We start from the raw sequence: 23,463 nt of genomic DNA on the forward strand, positions 1-23,463 counted from the left end.
AAAAATTTATGTTCACGCCCGATCACGCCCGGGGAAAATTTTGGGAAGGCCCGTCAAGCCCAATCACGCCTTGGAAATTAAAATTTATTCACACTCACGCGTGACCCACCGTGACACGATGGGTCACGCCTAATTTCACGGCCCGCGCCCACCTTAATAAGGAAGTGTTAGGGAAAATACTAAAGGGCTAATTTTACAAATGAGCTAATCGACATGGCTGTTAATTAAATGATTATAAAGATAAGAAGAGAGATTTCCAGGTGAATTATAAAAAGAAGGGCATAACTAAAAATGCACATATGTAATTTCCTTTATCCTGCTGTAGTGTTAAAAAACCCGATTTGGGTTGAATTTTAAAAACGGCTCAGCTCAAAATAATATGTAAGCCCTAGAGCTTTTGCTCATAAATGGCAGTTATATGTTTATACATCTATCTGCAATCGTCTTATATAATATTATTTTGGCTAAAATCTAAATGGGGACTATAAATCGATTCTAATCGGGCGTTTTATCAAAACTATCTAACAAATCAGTAATTCATGTTTTAAATTAATTATCCTTAAAAAAAATCCTAGCACGACGACCAGCTACAAACGTTTCGACTGTCAAATCTCCGACTCCATTTGACCAGATATTCACCTCATACTTGATCGAGAATATCTTCTCTTATTATATATACCATCCACCTTACATTCGTCATAACAGGTAAAATATATGATTGGGACGGAATGAAATTGAGGATGTATCCTCGGGTAGAGAGTGGAATATATTGCAGGATACATAAATCGAATATTGGAAGATATGAGGTTTTTACTTTATTTAGTTATTTAAATTGAATTTAAAATAATTTTAAAAAATGTCTTATAGCCGATTCAAAAAATTCACCAAATATATTAATTTTTATTCAAACATTCAAAAGTTCTGAAATATTTTGATTTCAAGAATCTAATTTTTAACATTTCAAATATTTTCAAATTTATTGATTTTTAACATTTTTAAAGTTTAAAGATATCGAAAGATAATGTTCCTGGTTTGATACACAAACACTATAATTTATCAGAATGATTTTCTTTTATTTTAAATATACTTGTCATCATTTCAAACACATTCAATAATTTAATATATAACATTATTTCAAAAAGGTTATCAGTTTAATTTTTTTTTTTCAAAACAAAATTTTGATAGTAAAAAATATTAACAAAAAATTTCTATTCCCAATGAATCCTTTATTTTTAAAATTTTATGTCCTTTTTTTGAGATTATAAATATATCTTGAAAATTAAGATAGATTATTGCTCTACGTTTATTATCTCAAATATTTATAATAATATTAATTGATGCATTACTGCTTCAGACTAAAAGCTGTTAACTCAATATTACAGCCAGGAAAATATAGCCTAAACCTCGAGATGTCTCTAAATGTCTAAATCTTTGTACCATCTATGAGCAAATCTTCAGGCTTGCTTAATATATTTCTAGAGCCGTTTTAAAAAATAGGCTCAAAATCGACCCTTTTAACAACCCTAGTTGCTTTTAAAGTAAGAAAAAAAAATTAAAAAATTGAAATTATTGAATTTTTGATTGATATCAGCAGCACTTTCCATAGAATTTTCTCCAACTTGATAATCTAAGTTTTTTCTTTCATGAAGATTTTTTTTATAAAATTTTTTTATAAAAGATTCTTAAGTTTTTTAATAATCGTAACGTAAGAATCGTTATCAAAATATTTATTCATACTCTATTTAAGATGTAAAAATCGTTTTTTTTTTGAAAATTGTCTATTACTAATACAATCCTAATGGAAAACTAAATTCACGATTTTATGGCCAATAACATAATTATCTTAGAAAGAAAGCAATCTGCCAATATTTTCTTCGAAACTTACTGAATTTTTCTCAAAATCATAGTGTCCTATCAAATTTTTATTTAATATTGAAAAATGTGACACAATTGAATTGGAAATGGCTCTTATGTGTTTTAAAAATGATACTACATTACTAAAAAAGGCGGTAATATATATTTTTACTTTCCTTTCCCACCCATGATAAAAAATATGTTCTATTTTCGGTCCGTCCACTTAAAGTTTCGGAACGCGTTCCTTATCGTTTACATTGTATATATGTATACCAATTTTTTAACACTATAGAGTATTAACTCATACATTTTCTAAATGATTATCATTTATATTTGTACGGTAGTTTTTTTAAGTTGTATAATTCTATTCTTAAGCAAAAAATATTAATTTTTGGATAGTTTAATTTTTAATATAAATTTAAGTGTCGAATAATACTTCTATCCATTGAAATTTAAAACTTTTATTTATAATAAAACAGTTAAGATTGTTAGAATTTTTTTTTTCTAAACATAAACTTAAATGTCATCTTAGCTGACATGCAGACCATAAAATGGCGCATGTATGCACACTTTTAAATTTATTTTAAAATAAATTATCAGCCTTGATATTAATGTCATTACCTTTTTTAAAAGGTTACTACTTAGAAAAATTTTGTTTTTATAATTCTATTTTTGAATGCCAAATCCTTCCTAAATTATTAGACAATCTCATTTTAGATTATATTCATTGTAGTTATTGCTTTTTTTTAATATAATTTTTCTGCCTTTGTAAAAATAAATGATAAAATATCTTGATTATGAATGGCTGATCAAGGATACGTCCATAACATCTAGGATTTTATCCCCTCCCCATAAATTTTATAGAAGTTTAATGCTGCATTCACATTAGCGCGAATTCGCAGCAAAATTTTCAAAAATTAATGTTAAATTATTTTATTTATATCAATGTTTTGTATAATTGGGCGCCAATTTGTGTTAACTGTGAATGCAGGGTAAGCCAGATTTTTTGACTAGGTTTTTTTTATTTAAAAAATAATTTTGGTTTAAACTTTTTAAAATAAATTTTCTTAAAATAAAAATTGTTTTTTATAATGACATATTCTCTTCATTATTCGGTAGATGGGTGTGTGAAGTGTAGGTGAGTTGTAGTGAATAATATTTATTTTAAAATAGTACTTACTACTTAAAAAATACAATTGGTTAGGGGGAGATATCTCACCTTCCCACCTTTGGTTTTTCCAATGCTCTTAGTTATTTTACTATATATAAATTTTTATTTGTGTAAATTTAATCAGCATATAAAATTTAAATAATTATAATTTTGTAAATTTCTAGCTGATGATATGGTATTCTACCCATAATAGCATTATATTTATCGAGTTTATGTTAGCCTAAATTAAGGTCTCAATATCCATCTTGTCCTTGCTATAACTGTGATTATATTCAATGAGCGGACTGGTTAAATATGGATTGCAATCTAAGAATAAGGAATCCTTATCGGAACGATGATTGCAATCTATTTTATGCAGATTTAACATTTTCATGGAGACTAAATTGACGTTACATATACCACACCAAAAATGTTTTTTCTTTTGTTGGTGCTTCATAAATTCTTGGCCACTTTCAAAATAATGATCACAAATCTTGCACACGTAAGTATCTTTTGAAAAATTCACAAAAATTAATTATTTCTTATTATTGTGAAAGAAAAAAGAAAGAAAGAAGGAAAAAAGGAAGGAAGGAAGGAAGGAAAGAAAGAAAGAAGGAAAGAAGGAAAGAAGGAAAGAAAGAAAGAAAGAAAGAAAGAAAGAAAGAAAGAAAGAAAGAAAGAAAGAAAGAAAGAAAGAAAGAAAGAAAGAAAGAAAGAAAGAAAGAAAGAAAGAAAGAAAGAAAGAAAGAAAGAAAGAAAGAAAGAAAGAAAGAAAGAAAGAAAGAAAGAAAGAAAGAAAGAAAGAAAGAAAGAAAGAAAGAAAGAAAGAAAGAAAGAAAGAAAGAAAGAAAGAAAGAAAGAAAGAAAGAAAGAAAGAAAGAAAGAAAGAAAGAAAGAAAGAAAAGAAAAGAAAAGAAAAGAAAAGAAAAGAAAAGAAAAGAAAAGAAAAGAAAAGAAAAGAAAAGAAAAGAAAGAAAAGAAAAGAAAAGAAAAGAAAAGAAAAGAAAAGAAAAGAAAAGAAAAGAAAAGAAAAGAAAAGAAAAGAAAAGAAAAGAAAAGAAAAGAAAAGAAAAGAAAAGAAAAGAAAAGAAAAGAAAAGAAAAGAAAAGAAAAGAAAAGAAAAGAAAAGAAAAGAAAAGAAAAGAAATACATATATATATGTCGTATTAGAAATGGAATTCATGAGTATTTAGGAATGTTTCTATTTAAATTATTATCCATGGGCTATGTTTTAGAATTTCAAAATCACATTATATGACTGGAAATGTAATTTAGCATGTAGAATGCACTTGCCTTGCATTCACAGATAGCGTGAATTCGCGGCGAAATATATAAAAATTAATGTAAAATTATTATATTTATATTATATTTTGTAAACTTTGCCGCGAATTCGCATTAACTATGAATGCAGGGTTAACCTCTAAATTTTAGACAATTTCCGCCATTAACTTTTTGTGTTTTTTTTTAATTTTTATTTTTAATAGTATTAGTTATAAAATCTACTGCAAAATTGTTGTGAAATTCGCAAACATTTCCGGTCAAATTGGATTTTATAACTTTAAACATTCTTCTCAGTAAATTATATAAAATCGAGAGATTTCGCGTCCCCTATGGATTTCTTATCCCAATACGACCTATATATAAACTAATGTTTACACAATCACAATTAGAAAATAATAATTAAACATCATACATGCGATGATTTGTAAAAAAAATTAGAAATTATCGGTTCTATTATATACATATCTTGTTTTTATTTTATCCTTCACTCTCAAACACTAGGCCTTTTGGTGTTGTTAAACCTCAGTATTTTATGAGATATTTCATAAGCCTCCAGATTTCGCTAATGGATGTCCAAACTCTTGTGCCATCTATGAGCAAATCTTAAAGCTTGCGTAATATTTTTCTAGAATAAATATTGAGTTAGCATTTTTAAAAATCGACTCAAATATAGCCTTTTAGCAACATTAAGACCTCTTAATTTGTTTTATTTACTATATTGGCTTTGTTTGTCGAAAATCTTAAAAATTTCGCTTAAAACTAATTGTTTTCAATATGATTTAAAGTTATATAAACATAATATTATTTTATCCAATACTAGATAAATTATAGTCTTCAGCTAAAATCAAAATATCTTTACATTGTCTATGTATTTTTGTATTTTTTTTTAACCGTAAGAAAATTTCGAGTCGACATCTAAATCACTTTCTTCAGTAGATGTGGAGAAATCTGATCCATATTCATCATCAGTCTCTGAGCTTTCATTGATGTCCGAAGAGTCTGTATTCTCAGATAGAGAATCAAAACAATATTCTTCGCTTACTTTGGATTCGAGATCATCCTTTATTTCATCTAAAAGATTTTGAAATTTATTATTTTTTTAAAATTAATTAAGTTTTTTAAATTTATCGGTAAAGACTATTTATAACAGGCAAATATTATTTGATTTAATTTTCAATACAAAACAAAACCGTAATATTTAATTATTGATAAGATTGACTCCGGTTGTTATGACATGTGTCAGCTAGCTCCAATTCAAGGTACAACCCTACCCCATTTATTTAAACTGATATTAATTTGATATTAGAAGTTTCTCTAGTAAAATAAATCAGACATATTCTTATGATGACTGCAATTTCAAAATCGTTTGCGCAAAATTTTAAGAATGGACCTGACATACTTGATCCCAATAACACACATGAGTTTATATCTAAAAAGAATAGATTTATAATATTAGATTTTATTTTAAGAAAATTAAAAAAGTCACAAAATTTCAAGGGGAAAATTGTCTTAAATTTATGGAGTAAGTAACGTGTTGAGATATCAATATTTTGTGTTGTTAAAATTATTCCTGATCCCTTAAGACCTAGACTCACTGAGTTAGAATAATAATTATGATTACTACAGTCAAGATATATAAAAACACCTTTTATTTGATACCCATATTATTATTTTGGATAAATATTCCTGACCCCCCCCCCCAAACCCTACATTAGCTTATCGAGAGGGAATGCTTGTTCTCCTAATGAATAAAGCTAATATATACCCTAAGTTCAACAAAAAACAACTAAAAATAAATGGGGTTTAGTGCCTGGTCTGAACCCCAGGTTTGTTCTCAGGGTTCATGATCAAAGCAGGCCTGAGCACAAAATTGGGTCGTAAATGTTACGACCAAGCAATTAACAACACTATTTTTGACTTTTTTAGAATGATAAATATCTCTCAGAAATTATAAATTGAGAGATTTCGAAGCTTTAAGTACAAGAACTTACCTTAGGGTTAAGTTGATAAGGGGTAAGAATAAGGTAAGAGGCAGTAAAGGGGTAGGGGAGTGAGAGAGTAAATTATCCTTGACACAGAGGGGGGTTGTAAAAGTCCCTACCTATGGTTCATTAATTTATTTACAATTATTTTTTTGACAAACGTAAAAAATAATAAAAGCATTCATCACGGCCAAATTTAATTTTAATTTGAAGATTTTAGTAACAATTATAAGAAATTTATCCCAAAGAAAGTTGTCGAATCTCCGATCGAAATAAAAAGAAAAAATTATTTTTTTTAAAAAAATAAAGAAGACAACTAACACACTTATTAACACATATTATTCTTGAATATTTATTTCAATATATGGCATTATTTAGTTATTACTCTTTAATGTAGTTATAAAAAATTTGAAAAGGATCTATTCAAATTTATTTATTATATCATTTAAAATGAGAGTATTACTTAAACCAAATTTTTAAAAAAATCAAATTTTCTTAAGCTAAAATATGCAATCACAGTTAAATTTATGTAATAAAATATAGCCCATTTCAAAGAAAAAGCAAATATGCCAAAATCCCTTTTTTAAAAAAATCTAAATCTTCAAAGATTTTTGCTCAAAAAGATTAGGAAGATTTTTTTTTCTAACTCTGGGGGAAAGTACCCAGATCCTTTTAAGAAAACCGAATATATCATTTAGCATAATGATCTAAGCTATTAGTTAATTATTTAATACGCAATCTAATTAATGGCGTTATGTTATATTTTGCAAGAACATTTTTGGAAAATATTAAAAGTGTATTATTTTTAATCCTTAACTATACTAATATAAAATAAATTAAAAATAATAATATTATTGTAAAAAAAATTAATCTCCATAATCGATCTTTAAACAAATATAATATAATATTTTTAAATTTTGACAAATTTTTCATGCAATTAAATCAGTTCACTCCATTTGGAAAAATACAAAAATTCAAATTTTAAAATTCATTATTTTATATATCTATATTATACTTTATTACATTTTCATATAAATATATATATAATAACAATGTTTGTTAAATAAAAATCTGTATATCCTCCCCCTATCCTTTCAATTCGCCTTAAAAAATTTAACTTTTTATTCTTAGAAAAGATATTATAATTATTACAATAATATAAATAATCAATACTTCAGACAAAGATTAATAAGACTTTAATACTAATCGAAATGATTAATGGAGCGTAAAAATAGACCTATATCAAATTTATTCTAAATTTAAATAAACTAATTCATTTCATGTATAAAATACAAGTACACAAACAATGTAGTATATTCCAATTATTATTGATTTTCAGTTGTCATTTTAAACTTGTATTTAACAGATTTCAATTTAAAAATACGTATATGTGGCATAATACATAGTTCAGTTATATCTATAACATAAGATAAAATGTATTCGATTTTGATAGCATCATGAAAACAACCAAACCATATTTTTTTTTATTTTGGATTGGTGGTTTTAAGTGTATCATTAAACAATGACGAATAAATAGTTTTAAAAATAATATAAAAATTGAAAATAATTTATTTTATAAAAATTAATTCAGTATTACATAACACTTTATTAATAATAATATGTCCAGGGATGGGATTTAAAAACTAACAAAGGGGAAAAGTTAGAAAACGAGAATTGATTAAATAAGATCCATAAAAAAAAGATATAGGAACACAAGGAAACAAGGAATGGATGCTATTTATTAAGTGGTTTCATTTTTTTTAGTATATTATTCTATTTTTTATCATTCTTTTTATATTTTATTTTTTTTCTTTGCGAATTGGGATACCTACTAATTGAGTTATTAACGGTGAAGAAGTAAGACAATAAATGTAAATGGATGGCAATGTAGAAATAGTGATTTTCAATTAACCAATAGACTGTAATTTGCAGAAGTAAAAATCATTGAAACATGGGCCCTTGAATCCGGACCGCATATAGGACCCGAAATTAGAAAATAATTCTTTTCTTAAAATTTTAGAAATTGTAACAACAGCATTTATATAAACCTCAACCAGAACAGCTTCTAACAAAATATGTAACGAACATTTAAAGCACGCATTCTTTAATATTCAAGAAAGAACGAACGAAAGAAAGAAAAGAAAATGGCCTGAAATTTTACTCATACATATATTGTTCAAAACTTTGTGATTCATTTGAGAAAGTTTGTTAATCGAATCTTGGAATCAGAATCTAGAACCGGGTCAAATTTAAGAAGCCAACCTTTTTTAAATTTTTGAGAACCCCAAACCGGGACAAAGCTCACCATAAAAAATTTGCTAAAATTTGTAATTTATCACTCACTTGTGTGACTCAGATAATTTATCACTGAATTATTTTATTAGGTTTAATATAGCTTAAATAAAATTTATCAAGATCAAATCTCTTAGATATTGACATTTGAGTTCCACATCCATTCATTCCTCTTCTTTATTTCTAATTTAAATTGTGTTAATCGCATAAAAATAGTGAACGAATTATTTCGTCCTCATTCACCCATGTTTTGTGCCATCTCTGGTTCTAGTCTTAACATCTTTAAATCCCCTTTTAATAAGTCCATGTATATCTCTTGAACGGTTCCCTCTCTTCTTGTTTAACCTTTTCCACCAGATAAATCTTTGAAGTTTTAACCAGTCCTACTTCCGAATTTCTGAAAAAAACATCTCATGCTTTTTAATTGTTTATTTTTCCTATAATCCTATTTTGTATTTTAGCACTTATTTAGATTAAACCTAAAATTTGGAAAATAAAGGATTGAGGACCGATTGGCTTCGGCAATGATTAATCCCCAGCATTCTAAGATGGCACCTTAATGAGCCTGTGGACCGTTTACGGCGAAATTCGTTGTCGCCATAGATGAGGATCATTGAAGTAAGCGTTATAGGACGCCTTAAAAAAATTAACCAATTACATCAATTCCTATCATTTTTATTATATTCCAATAAATCATAATCATGCTTATATTGATTCTAATTCAATTTCAAATTAAAAACATATTTCAATTCAAACAGAAAACTCTTCTTTTTTTAAAAAAAGAAGAAAAGTATTCGTTGACATTAGTTGTCATGTAACAAATACGACTTAATTTTTCAGTTTTATTGAGGTTATCGTTATATATTTGTAATAGTGTATCAGATTCTTCGATTGGATTATAAATAATTAATGATTCATTTTATAATCGTGTTAAAACTTTTTATACAAAATTAAAAAATCGAAAAAAATGTTTTTTTTTGTGCCAAAATAAATTATTATTACTCTAACGTCATTATATTGAAGTCTAAATTATAGTCTTCAAAAAATATATAATTATATAATTCAAAGTTTTCTAATTAATGACCCTTATATTATAATTCACACTGAGTGTCGAACCATCAATAGTTATACCAGTTTAGTTCTTTTTTAAATAAAAATTTTAAAATGGTGTTCTGGGCTTAGGCAAGTTTTCAAAAAAACGCATTCGATATATAAAATAAATTATCTGAAGATAAATATAAATACCTTTTTGAAAGATGTATTATAAATATAAATTAAATAATAACGAAAATAAATTTCGAAAAATTTATTTAAATTACAAATACTTCGAAGAATACTTTTGCGGAATAAATTTTAAATTCGAAAAGTTTTAATACTTTTAGAAGTTTTGAAATTTTAGAAATCGTTATGTTAAATTTTTAAAATTTTAAAATATTTTTAGAATTTAAACGAAAGCTTATTTCTCTTTTTCAGAGTTTGCGTATCAAGTTTTTTTTTGAAATTTTGGACACAACCTAATGCAGAAGTTTTCAGAATAATCTAATAGAGGCTTTAAATTTTGTGTCGCAGTTATTTATTTTCCCCTTTGTTTTTTTTAATAAATCATTGATGACAACGAACAGTATTTTATATTTGAAAATTTTTCATTTTTTTATTTTTATTAAATATAAATCATATAAATAATGAAACTATAATATTTCCTTTGTATTAATTTCTTTTTTTAGACTGTGGCCTAAATATCAAAAATTGAATTCAGAAACTTTTGTAACATTAATATAAATATAATTATAATTTTTTTTATAAATTTCAAAATTTTAACATACGATTTTGATTAAGATTTAAAATCTTTTGAAAGTTTTTTTATTTTCGCAAAACAGATTTAGTAAACCAATTTCTGGATTTCTATTTGAGCCTAGTGTTTTTAAATGAGCCCAGTTTTACAGCTCGAGTCAGAGTCGTAAAAATCAGCACAGGCTCAAGCCGACTAGATGCGATGGCTCAGGAGTTGGCTCTAGTCAGCGCCCATTTTTTATATTATCCCTTCTCCTCTACTAGTTGATAGAAAAAAAAAATTCAAGAATCCTTGTATAAATTTACATACGCACAATATTTACCTTTATATAAATGAAATTAATATGATATTAAAGAATCAGCTATTTTCCGTATACAAGTATGAATACAATTTAGAAAGTTTCAAAAATAGGAAGATAACAAAGAAAATATACGATCTTTTTTTGTAGACTAACGAATATATTTATATAAATGTCATCTATCCAAATCAGCGGGTACCACGCTATTTTGATTTTTTATACCAACAATTAATATTAAAAATAAAAAAAAGAATTAAAGTTTTATTTATTTATAAAATTTGTTATGAGGAAAACCAAAATGGTGTCACCATCTGATTTATAATCAACGACGCTTCAAATAGAATTCTAATAAATGAAATGTCAGTTTCGGTAAGTATTATATGTGATTGGCTTATTGTCATCCCTTTGCTCCCTAGTGGGAAGCAGTGATTTCCAGAAAGAATTGATCATTATGATAAATTTCATCTTATTTCCTTCCAAAAACACGCCGAAAACTGAATATGGTCAGAGAAAATGATGCGACACCTATTAACAGCTGAACGAATTTATAAAGCCTTTTAATGAGATAATTTATTTTTATTAATTTTTAATTTCCAATCATAATAATATTCTAAGAACCATTAATATGGATAAAGAAATATTGGCCTTATTAAAAGATAGTTTTAAGCTTGATCAGCTGTTAACTCATATTTCATTTCCACTATGAATTTCTCCCCTTAAATTCATACCTGTCAATCTTCCCATGATTTTTTTTGAAAAAAAAGTGAATCTCATTAATATCTCGGTGTCACTATTATGGAATGGAACTAATTACCATAATTATTTTTCTCTTTTATGAGCAAAATATTTATAAAGGATAATATATTATCGATTTTATGTACGGTTAAAAACTTTTTTTAATTTAAAATCATGTGCCTGTTTTTATACCTTATTATTTTATTTCATATTGAAAAATGCAATTATTTTAAGTATTAGAACAAAATATAATTTTATATAATATACCTCAAAAATAAGCTTTTTTCAAAAAAAATATTATTATAAAATATAAATAAAACTTTAATACAATATTGGAAGAGAAAAAAAACTAATTTAATTATATATCCTGTATAAGATACTTATTTGTAATAACTACAAAGATAACTTCCAAATGTGATCACGTTTAATAACTAATTTAACCTTCTTATTTCGATCACTTAATTTCCATGCCAGGAAAATTCCTAATTTTAAAAAAAATCTGTTACGCTGAATCTATGCGTCGAAAAATAATGTTATGCTAATTTTATGGATTAACTATAGTTTTTTATTTGAAATTTAATGATTTATTTTTAAAATAAGACCAACTAATTTAAAATCAAAGATAATTAAATTGAAATTAAATTTTTTTATCTACCATATATAAATTTTACAAGTTATGAAAAATTATACACTGTTTTTTTTTCCGGCAATGCATTATTTTTTTAAACTTTAAATCATTTTTTGAAAGTAATATTTTAAATTTTAAAAATCTATTTTTTATCAGAAATATATTCTGTTATGTTTGGAATACTTACCATATAAATTTCAGATGATTTTGTGACGAAATCTTGAATTTAATAATATTCGTTTATCATATTTTTAGGTGAATTATAAATGACTCTAAGGTTAACTGCAAAGTGGTTTAAAATTCATAAGATAGACATTTTACACACGAATATATTTCGAGTAAAATCAGATTTTTGCAAAAAAATCATTTAAAGTTGAAAAAATGACACATTACTCCTAGCATATATAAAAATTTAAACAATTAGACATGGTGTTGATCAAGAAATATTAGGTCACCTATGAGTTGGCTTTAATTAACGTGTTATGGCTATTCCAGGGTGGGGTCAGTGCCCTACAACGGTGGGGGTCCGAAGCAACTGCTTCTAAAAATTTGAGAGTGGGTACTTTTTTAAAAAAAATTTAATTCTTTTATTGTACCCATCCATAATCAAATGATTTCTGGTTTATGATATCGGACTCGACCTCGTGTTTCCGTTAATACATGTTAAATTAAATAATAGGTTAAAGAATTTAAAGATTTGTCAGATTCTGAGAATTGTAAATTTGTTTAATTAAAATATTTTTACTAATACATTATTTAGCTTCTTCTTCTGATGATGATGATAATTCTGAGACTTATGATTCTGACTGGGAAAACTATTCGTTTATTTTACCTTATCGTCTACTTTAAAATTTTTCTTCTTTCTCTAATTTTACAATTTTATAGAAATATTTTTTAACCATTCTTACTACCTCATGTATACTGCTGAAAGGGTCATGAGTAATTAAATTAAGTAAAACAATATTTCGTAGTGCAATGAAAGATCCATTTCAGAATAATTTATTCATTTTATCAATGGGAAAAAATTTATTTAAACAATTAAATATTGATTCTTTCGCTTTCTATTCCCCTAATTTGTCTAAATTATTAATTTAAAAAAAATATATTTAAAGTATATATTTTTTTTAATAATTTTATTTTATTATATTATATATTAAAGATTGATGCAATAAAAATTATTTTTGAAATTTATGAGTGTCAAATAATAATTAGCAATTTTTTCGAAGGTGGGGGGGGGGGGGTACTTTTTAGGAGGTATTCTGCTTCCTTCCCTCAGATAGTGTAGGGGCCACTGGGTGAGGTCTAAGTGTGCTCAGCTGAAATTAATAAAGCACGCTACTTAGAGTACACTTTCTACTTGAGCAAAGTGTTTATTTCAAAAACGCCTAAAGCTAAATTCAGGTGGACTAGATGTAACACAATTTAACAGCAGATATAGATAAAATCTTTTGATAAAATAATATTTTCTTTATTATTAATTTCATCTTTTCCTAATCACATGTCGAAAGGGTCACAATTTATTTTTTTAAAATTGCTAAAAATATTTAAAAATTTAAAAAAATAGAAAATGATCATATGTTATAATGCAATTTCTTGTTACAGTTCTAATATTTATTGTTTTTTGTCTTATTGACAAATGGGATAGAGTCACTGTTAGAAAAATAAATTAAAATAGTAAGTTACAATAAATGGACATACTATATCTAAGTGAATGGAATAAAATATTATAATTTTGATCAGTTGTTAAAGCGCACACTTCATATGCCCAGTAAAATTCAGACTAAATTTTAAAAATAGATTATAATTGACTCTTCAGGATCTCCTAAATTATAATAACTAGCCACATCATTTGATCTAAGTTCACATTTATAAGAGTGCAAAAATAGAGAGATATCGCTCTTCATAACGATGAGAGATACCATACTTTGGGGACCGATATCGTGCTATTTTCGCATTTATTATTAATAGCGGCCTAACTCAAACAAATTTTTTTTTGAAAAAATGGAAAAATTGGGGTTTTAATAAGATAATTATAGTAATAAATAGTATTATAAGCTGACATTACGCCAAGGAAAATTATTCTTGCCCTAATAAATTTGGCATATTATATATATCGATATTTATTTTCTTTTTGTCCCTAAAAGATCACTAAGAATATAAATCCAGTATAGGTGATATATCAGTGTCTACATGAACTGATGGGGGGGGGGGGGTGATTTGCTTCTACAAATCTTTCAATGGGAAAGAGTATTCTCCTAGTAAGTTAGAGAGTTTAGTTGGGTAATGGCTAGGTGTTGTAAAATTCTGCTTAATCTACAGGCGCGTGTCGGAGAAAATCCGTTTACCTTAAGGAGTTTTAATTTTATACTAATTTCTTTCAAATTTGAGTTGCTATATATTTAGAAAAACTTCGTGGCCAAAATATATTTTTCGACTAAATCTGATTAGCCCATTTTTTTTAGCCGGCTGGTAAACGCTATGTTTATTCCTCTTTGTTATTTTTCTTCTTATAAATAAAAAATGATTCCTATTGTTAATCCTTTTCTTCTTTATGATAAAATCTAAAGCTAAACAAAGAATTTGTAAGAAAAAAATAATAAAATAATCAGAGAAACGATTATTAAAATATTATTATCGAGTATATTTTAAGAAAATGGTGGTGCTCTTCCTGATATGTCCCAACTAAACTCCGAATTAAAAATAATCTCATTAAAACTGCTCTATTCGTTCTAAACTCTGACTAAAATTAACTATGGAGTTTCATCTTGTAGAAGTTGGACTGTATAATTTATTTTTGTTAGAGTTGTAAGTGGAAGAATGGAATATTCAAAGTTTTTCTTTAGGTTTAAAAAATATTTTCAATTCAGACAGGATCATCAGGATCACCTTTTCAAGGTCGGAAGACAGAAAAAAGGCATCACAAGAAAGCTAATCTAAAAATTGGGTTATCTAAACCACTTTGCTTTATTTATTAACGAGTTGGGGGGGGGGGGGGGGGGGGGATTTAAAAAAATTTTTTATGGAGAAGGGGGAAGGATGGGAAAAAAGATGAATTAATATGTTATATATACTTTGTTTGACATGTTTGAATTTAGCGGTTACATTATATTTCTTAAGACCACCTTTGATATCCTTGTTTAAAGTTTTGTTTATTCGTATGGAAGGATTGATTATATTCTCATGTAACACGCTTTTCAAAAATTGCAAAGTATTATCGGCTAATCTGCTGGTTATGTCTCTATTTTTATTGGTTCGCGAAAGTGAATGCATGCTTACATCGTTGATATTTTTGCCATTGCACACGTAATCAGATTTCGAAATATTGTTGATTAAAAACTGGGGAACAAGATCTATCGGTATAATTTCGACTTTAACTTTATCACAAGAACCATCTCTCTCCAGCTGTTGATATATCGTTAGGACAGAATCGTTCAACCCGTACCAACCATCTTTTTTGACGACTTGCAAAGTGGGTAAAAGGTTAGACCCCTTAAATTCACAGCTAGTTGAAATATGAAATTTTTTAATCGGAGGGTTGTAGTTTCTGTTGATTATTTTATCATATTTAGAATTATTAAGCAGCATATTTTGAACTCTCTGCGATATATTACTTAAACTGATTCTAGATTTAATATGTGATAAATTATTATCATCATGAATATTTTTTAAGCTAATATTATTCGATTTATTCAGCGTTATTTTGTTCGATGTCAGGGATCGCGAACGATCTTTATTATTATCTTTTGGTTGGGAAGGAGAAAAAATTGAATATATTTTTCCCCCATTCGTAATATCGAGGTTGTTGAACGGTACTTCCTGTTTACTCTCCCTTGCCTTATCGTAATCTAGTTTGCCATGAGTCATTGTAGGAATTGAATGTTGCTGGGATGGTAATAAAATATTTGATCTATCTTTTTCGCTAAATAAAACATGTAATAAGCTCTCCATGCCGCTTTTGACCAATTTATTTTTGATAGCACAGTTATTTGCTGATTCGCATTTGTCATCATTTACTTTTTCGATAATAAACGATCCGTTCTCTATGACAGAACTATTTGTATTATATAGATTTCCCTCACGTTGGTATTGTCGATTTCCTTGATGATCACAACTATTTGATGCCAAATTTAAAGTGGCATCATGATAAATATTTTCTTTACTATTATTTAGACTAGTTTGACAATTATCATGTTTACTCGAATTATTTGTGTATAAACGACTCTCAGAAGCACTCCCTTGCGCTCCATAGGGCTCAGCAATAAAACTCGGCAAAGGTAAGTAATTTATTTGCGAAGGAAGAAGAAAAACATAGTTTTTCATTTTAGCCTATTTTATTCTTATTATAATTATTAATGATTGGGAAAATAATAATTATTACTTTTATCTCAAAATTTAAATATAAATTAAAAAATAGAAGATAAATCATTATAAAATTATAATTGGGGAATTTGTAAGATATTACTCAAAAGATACTTTACTATTAAATGTAATTTTCTTTTTTTTTATAAACTAATATACTTAAAAAAATAGAAATTTAATGCATTGTTTTAAATCGATAAATTAACACACAAATTATATTGTCACAAAAAAAAATTACTCCCAATTAACTAATAAAATATAAATTATATATTTTATATCAAAAGAATATTTTTACGACAAAAAAAATGTGATTTAAAATTTTTTAAACAAAATATGCGGGGAAAAAGAATTTTAAAATATAAAATATTATATTTTTTTGAAGTTAATGCCTGATAAAAAGATAATGCTCTTATATAATCTTTTTTCAAAATATTTTTTAGATTTTTATCATCATAAAAAAGTATACTTTTATGATTATATATAAAATATTAATGGATCCCCGATGCTTATATTCAAAGGAATTAGTGTGAACGTTTATACTATGGTCGATTATGTGGTTCCAACAAAGGTTATGAACTAGATTTGGGTCTTTTCTAATTTTGAAGTCGTTTTTGTGAGAATTTTTTTAACACAGACTTAATAATAATTGATTTTCCAAGATGGATCCTAACCCACCCTAATCTAAAATAATCCGGTTGTTCAAAAATAGATTCTTGAAAATTTTAATTCCTGGTTCTAATGCTATTATTAGTTGAAATTGAGTGTGGTTCAAGTCTTGGGGAGGCTGGGAAATATTGAAACGTATTTTGAAATAGGATTCGTCTAATATAATAACCCGCATCCTGTTAACTCTTTTAAAAATAATTTTAGATATTTTTTTAAACTTTACATTTTGGTAGTTGCAAAATAAAAGTGGGCCACATCAATAGAGATGATGTATAGCGTCAAACGTTATTGATATTTTATGTGTTATAAAAATATTAAATAGTATTGTAATTTTATCATCGTTTACAAAAAAAATTGATACTTTGATTAGCATCATGTTGTGAACAGAAATTTGCCAAAAAAATAGATTAGAAGTCGTAACAAGAGCCCCAACTGGCCAATAGAAGTTTTTGAAAAAGTTATCTATTCGGAATAATTTTATGAAGGAGAAAAAACATAAATTTGTTTTCCAATTTTCAGCTTTAAAAAAAGCTTTCAGAACTTTTAGCCTGGCCTGCATAATTATTTTGCACAATTTGTTTCCACATATATATTATTATACATAAGATTATAATTAGAGATTTAATTATCTTTTCAAACACTCATATCCTCATTATCTAAAATGTAGCTGAATTTTAAACGTAAACTTTACAAAAATCCAATTTCCTGTGTGCCAATTATCCCCGGCCCATCTGTCCCTATTTATATTTTTTAAAAACTTCCATAAAGTATTATAATATTTTAAAAACTCTTTAGTATTAATCAGATAACACGCCATTTTTTTATTTTGTTCTCATGTAAAATGGATATTGGTGTGATTATAAAACTTATAATATACTGCGATGAAATTATTAACTTGAATCACTTTCAACTTTTCTTATTGCTCTATAACCATCTGCGATTTCTGTTGAACTATAGATTCGATAATCAGGTTGGCGATATTTTATACTTATTATATCTTTATTTGTGCTATCGCCTCTCTAATTTTATGAATTTTGTTTGTTATAGAAAAATGCCAAACAGTTCCGAGTTAGTTTAAATTTATCTCGTTAACCACATGAATCATATCAGGCTGTTAGAAAAGTTTTGTTTATTTTCTCTCTATTTATTTAATTCTATTTAATATATACGCCCCCCCTCACCCCCTACATCTCTGTCATAATAATAAATATTATTGGATGAATTATACACTAAATTATCGTTCTCTAACTTTCATAATATTTTTTTTCTTTGACTATGAAATAAAAATCTATTTATACTTTCCTGCCTTTATTTAAGAGATAATTTAAAAAAAATTAGAGCAAATCTTCATTAAATAAAAATATTGTCTAAATCCTTATAAGACCTCCAAAAAAATCAAATAGAATCGAATAATTAAATATTCGTATTCATAAAGCTCGAATCAAATAATTGTAGTGCTCGTATTCATACGAATCGAATAATATTTATTCGTAATACGAATAACGAATAATTCGACTTTTCAAATAAAAAAACAGATAGTGAAAAAATATATTTACATTTAATGAAGTACATAATCGTGCATAAAATACAATCATAATAAGAAAGACTAATTTTAATTTCAAAATAATTTCTATATAAAAAAAGGGATAAGATTTTCCTAATTGTTTTTATTTCAGAGATATGCTATTTGTGGTAATCAACATCTATAAAGGTAGACGCTCACGTGTAAAATAAAATATATCTATATTCAATCCCGTCACAAAATTTCAACATCATATTACAAGCTACCAAAAATGGCTAACACAGCTCAGCCTTGAATCAGTCATTAAAAAGAACAGATGGTATTATTTTATCAATATCTTGGTCTAACGGCCTTCCCCTAGCCTAGGACGATATTTATATTGTTCTCATCTAGATCAAACAATCCACATTTTGTCCTCAGTCAATATTTTATCCAGAAAAATATACACAAGCCTGAAGATTTAGCTAATAGATGGAAAGGTTTGGACATCTTTTAATAAAATCTCGAGGCTTAGGTTATATTATTCTGAATAAAATATTGAGTTAACTGTTTTTAAAAATCGGCTAAAATTAAACAAGCACCGGCCCACACCAAAGATTAAAAAATCACTCTGACCTTTCTAAATGTAATTTTTATGCCCATAGTCACCAAAACCTTAGAAATTTTCATTAAAAGCTTCTGTAAAAAAAACTCTAAACACCTGAAATCAAATGTGAAAGTTTATCCATGTCAGAGGGTCACTTTAGAGGCCTGTTAATCTGACTTCTAAGCATCCCCTCCATCCTTGAATGATGGCCCACCTTTTAATTTTTATATTTATTTACTTTTTTATATTTATTTACTTTTTTAAAATCCTTTTTTTTGTAACTTTCTAGGAATAATGTTTTTTATCAGGGGGAAACCTGGACCCTGAACACTCCTGAATACTGATATTTTGGCTGTACCCGTACTTTTAAAAGTGAAGGGTTCAAGGGTTCTAGGTGTCAAAAAAAAATATTAAAAATTTTTCCTTTAAATTCATGGAAAATAAATAAATATATTTTTTTCTGTGTATGTAATAATATTATATTATAAATGATAATTTTATAATAAGCTATATAGTGGGAATACGTTGCTTATCTTGTTTTATGTTAATTTTACAATGTTGGAAATTTTGTATCAGGTGGGTAACCATGCCCCCTCCCTCATAATTTGCCTGCTCTCGTAAATATCATTTTAAGGCTATAAAATTTCCCCCAACACAGCCCTCACTCCAAAAACTGTAAACAATATATTACTAATTTAAAAGATAAATTAGTAAAAGTAAATAACTTTTTAAATATATATTATAACTCACAATTTTTAGAAAGAACATTTTTATAAAAGAAGTGAAACCCTAAGATATATTTTTATAAAAATCTAATAGCCGAAGGCCTACCAATACGTGGACCTAAAGATCACCAATAAAATTTATGGGGGAAACCCAACTAATAATGTCCTCCCTCCTAACAAATTCCTTGACTCCCTTATGTTTTGTAGTGTAGGTAATAATATTTTATTATAAATGATATGTTTTACTTACGATTAAGTAAAACATTTAAAATATAAATTAATTTAGAAATTTTTTATTTGTTAATTATGCATGTCGGTTGACACCTCACGTCACAACTCCCAAAACCAAATCCAACCCATTAAGACTAAGTATGAATACTTTCAGTCAAAAGTTATTTTAATTGGCTTTTATTTGATACTCATGTTTTGATAAAAATATTCTGGCCCCCCAGACCTAGACTCGCAAATTAATGGGGGGGGGGGGGGATTTAACTCCAGTTGAACTTACCCCAGATATTTTTGATCCCTTCAAAAATTACGACGTCCAAATTATCCATTTATAAAAGCATCGATTTTCATAATATTCTTTTATCACCATAGATTAATTACCATATTCCATATATCGAATCTCTATATATGTGCAAATTTTACACTTAGTTAGATGATATTTCATTACATAATAAATTTATTTTCAACAGACCAAATATCATTAAAATTACCATAATCTCAATTATTATTATACCATTCAACATTCATATTTTTTCCAATAATCAATTGTTTCAAGCATATTCCATTGGCAATAAGAGGCATCAATTTCTCAAATACAGTTTTCCAATCATCTCCAATTATTTAATCCTCACCAGTTTTGTAAATATAACTCAATATGCTAAAAATGAGAGTCTACTAATAAAAATATGGGAGTTTTCCTATAATTTTATCAATCAGCATATTAAAAGTACACAAGAACTATATCACTATATCAAAGTCATTCATCAATAAAATACATCAAAAAAATATCAATATCAAAAAAATAATGCGCCTCTTAGAAAAATGTTTGCTATATATATTTCTATTTTACTAATCGATAAAGTAAATAATAATCAATCATTAAGTTTCGAAAAACGATAATAAAATGTTCTTTGTTTAAGATTAAATTTAATTTGAGTGATAAAATAATAAAATATGTAAATTGTAAGGATAAAATAAAACGATAATTTAAACTTTATTTAAGTTAAGAAACAAAATGTTTTTTTGTTATTGCCGTTATATATCTTTGAAATAAAAAGAAAAAAACTTAAAATCAATATATCTAACACAACATATAAAGAATCCTCCGCATAATATTAAACACGTCCATCATAATTATCCCACATATAATTCTCTAGAACATCATCATATGATTCTGAATTCGTTATCTTCTATATGTGAGTGTTCGGCTTCGGTGGGAAATGTAGTATCCATAATTTTTAAAATTTAATATTAAATACGGGGAGGGGGGGGGGGGGTCGCTAGGGGGGCTTAATAAATTTAAAAAACCCACTAAAATTTAAATTATTTTAGGAAATATATATTTAAATGTAATTTTGAAAGTATTTCATAAAAAGATAAGGTTATTTGGGAATATTTCCTAAAAAAAGTAGTAAGTTGAGCCCCCTAAAATTATAAAAGCTTGTGACGCTATTGATTAAATGCATAAAATTAAAACATATTTGGCCCTACGGCATATCTACATCACCCGTTACAAGAACCTGGTTAGATATATCAGAATAGCACCCCATCCTGTCTAAAGAGAGTCATTAGAAGGGGATGATATATCTCAATTAGTTAATTAAGGATAAGTCTAAAACTATTTAATTTTTATTTTTTTATTACTTTTAATCTATTTTTAATGCAATTGGTTATTGTTGATTTGGGTTAAGGATAAATGTTAAAAACAGATTTGGAGTAGGGTAAAAAAAAAAAGACAGTTTGAAAATTTTAGTAATTTATTTTATTAAAATAAAAAAGTTCCATAATAACGATATAACTAAGATTATAAATTATAGCCATCTAGGTTAGGTATTTTAAGGCTGTCATGTCTAAAAAAGATTGTACAGGTGACATCCTCATCCTTTTTATAGATTCAAAGCCATGAGTTCTAGCGAAGCAGCAGGCTTGCTAGAAAGCATTATAACTGGCGATTTTCTACTTGATGAAAATAATATGGTTTAAATAAATTAATCTTTAATGTATTTTTTTTTATAAAAGAAAGATATGCTTGATAATATACAAATAATTGACGACGATAATCTTTTAAACGAAATATCATCAAACTTTATAAACGGTATTATATCTTTTCAGGAATATCAAGATTATTTAGAAAAAGGAATAGAAGGTAAATATTTTAATACATATACTAATATTTTCATAAGAAACACCTAATATCAGAAAAAAAAATGTTGATCATGATTCTGTTAATGAGGAAGATTGGAAATTAGATGAAAAAAGCGAAAATTCTTCAGGTTCTGAAGAGTATATTCCATATCGTAAGAGTAAAACAAGGAGGATTAGTTCACAGCTAGGAACTAATATTTTAGAAAAATCATATTCTGGAAAATTAGCAATATCTACTAAAACAAGACTTCCCAAACATTTACAAGGGTTAATGGGAACTGCAAATATGCAATGGGCTAGTGGTCAGAAATTACAAGCCAAAGAAATATGCAATGAAATAATAAAGTAATAACAAAATATGATGTTAATTAATATATTTAACAGATTAGCACCATCTGCTTGTGAACCATATAGTTTACTTAGTTTAATTTATGAAGAAATTGGTGATTCTTTAAAATCTTATCAATACTCTGTCATATCTGCCCATTTGGACTCAAATATGGATCCAAATAGATGGGTCAAATTGGCCAAATATTGCAAAACCTCTGAAAACTATAATGAAGCAATAAAGTTTTATAAAAAAGCTATTTACACACTGAAAAGAAATACCAAAAAACCTGAAGAAGAATTCAATTTAACCTTATTAGTAAAGTATTCTATTGAATGTGCATCAATGTATGAGGAATTAGGAGAGATTAAAAAAGCTATATTAGGTTTATTAAAAGATTTATAAATTCAAAATTTAATAATGGTATTATAGACTATCAGAGGATTTTATTTTTCTTAAATGATTTTGATTACGCAAGTGATTATGTGAAAACAACTCTTGTATCAATATCAGAAAAAATTTCCAGATTATATTACTCACTAAATGATTCTGAAGCAGCATATACTTCCCTGAATAAAACATTACATCATTATGCAATTAACTCTTTAGATATGGGAACTGTGAATTTATATGTGGATTTATTGGTAATATTTTTAAAATATAGCTACTCACGTAATGTATTTTCAAACATATATTGCCCTTTTGCAATATCACAATTTATTTTTTCAAAAAACAAAGCTTTTGCAATGCCATGATTAAAGTTTTTTAGTTAGTGTCCTAATTTACCTTTTGAGATTTTTTATAAATGTATATGATAAAATCAGAAAAGAGACAATTTTATTAAATCACCTGGATGATTTTATTACAAAAATTTATTATAATGAGCACATAA

At 26.6% G+C, this 23,463-nt stretch overlaps 2 protein-coding genes across 4 annotated transcripts in view; one reads left to right on the top strand and one right to left on the bottom strand.

The window, feature by feature from the left end:
* Nucleotides 1–3,245: 3,245 nt before the first annotated feature.
* On the bottom strand, nucleotides 3,246–16,474 carry LOC135931955 (uncharacterized). The gene is made up of 3 exons (XM_065469279.1): nucleotides 15,084–16,474; nucleotides 5,177–5,356; nucleotides 3,246–3,514 (listed from the first exon to the last, which is right to left on the bottom strand). The coding sequence occupies exons 1-3, from the start codon at nucleotides 16,330–16,332 to the stop codon at nucleotides 3,246–3,248; spliced, it is 1,698 nt and encodes a 565-aa protein (XP_065325351.1). The 5' UTR covers nucleotides 16,333–16,474.
* Nucleotides 16,475–21,958: 5,484 nt separating this feature from the next.
* LOC135922984 (uncharacterized) overlaps nucleotides 21,959–23,463 on the top strand; it is a 29,313-nt gene continuing 27,808 nt past the window's right edge. For 2 of the 3 annotated variants that reach the window (XM_065457555.1, XM_065457556.1), the window contains exons 1-5: nucleotides 21,959–22,075; nucleotides 22,118–22,244; nucleotides 22,282–22,588; nucleotides 22,628–22,956; nucleotides 23,004–23,215. In XM_065457555.1, the coding sequence (XP_065313627.1) occupies nucleotides 22,001–22,075; nucleotides 22,118–22,244; nucleotides 22,282–22,588; nucleotides 22,628–22,956; nucleotides 23,004–23,215 (1,050 nt within the window). In that variant the 5' untranslated portion in view covers nucleotides 21,959–22,000. The remainder of the gene's footprint in view (nucleotides 22,076–22,117; nucleotides 22,245–22,281; nucleotides 22,589–22,627; nucleotides 22,957–23,003; nucleotides 23,216–23,463) is intronic. The other variant, XM_065457557.1, reaches the window with a different exon arrangement.

Source organism: Gordionus sp. m RMFG-2023, chromosome 1, assembly GCF_954871325.1.
Source record: "Gordionus sp. m RMFG-2023 chromosome 1, tfGorSpeb1-WG-v2, whole genome shotgun sequence".
Classification (NCBI taxonomy): domain Eukaryota; kingdom Metazoa; phylum Nematomorpha; class Gordioida; order Chordodea; family Parachordodidae; genus Gordionus; species Gordionus sp. m RMFG-2023.

Bases quoted from the DNA above. Each gene is read 5' to 3' on its own strand.
- LOC135931955 (XM_065469279.1), bottom strand. From the start codon at position 16,332: ATGAAAAACTATGTTTTTCTTCTTCCTTCGCAAATAAATTACTTACCT. The intron at 5,357-15,083 runs GTATATATAACA...AAAATCTTTTAG, and splicing joins ATTCAAACATGTCAAACAAA to ATGAAATAAAGGATGATCTC. The intron at 3,515-5,176 runs GTTAAAAAAAAA...ATTTTTCAAAAG, and splicing joins CGACTCGAAATTTTCTTACG to ATACTTACGTGTGCAAGATT.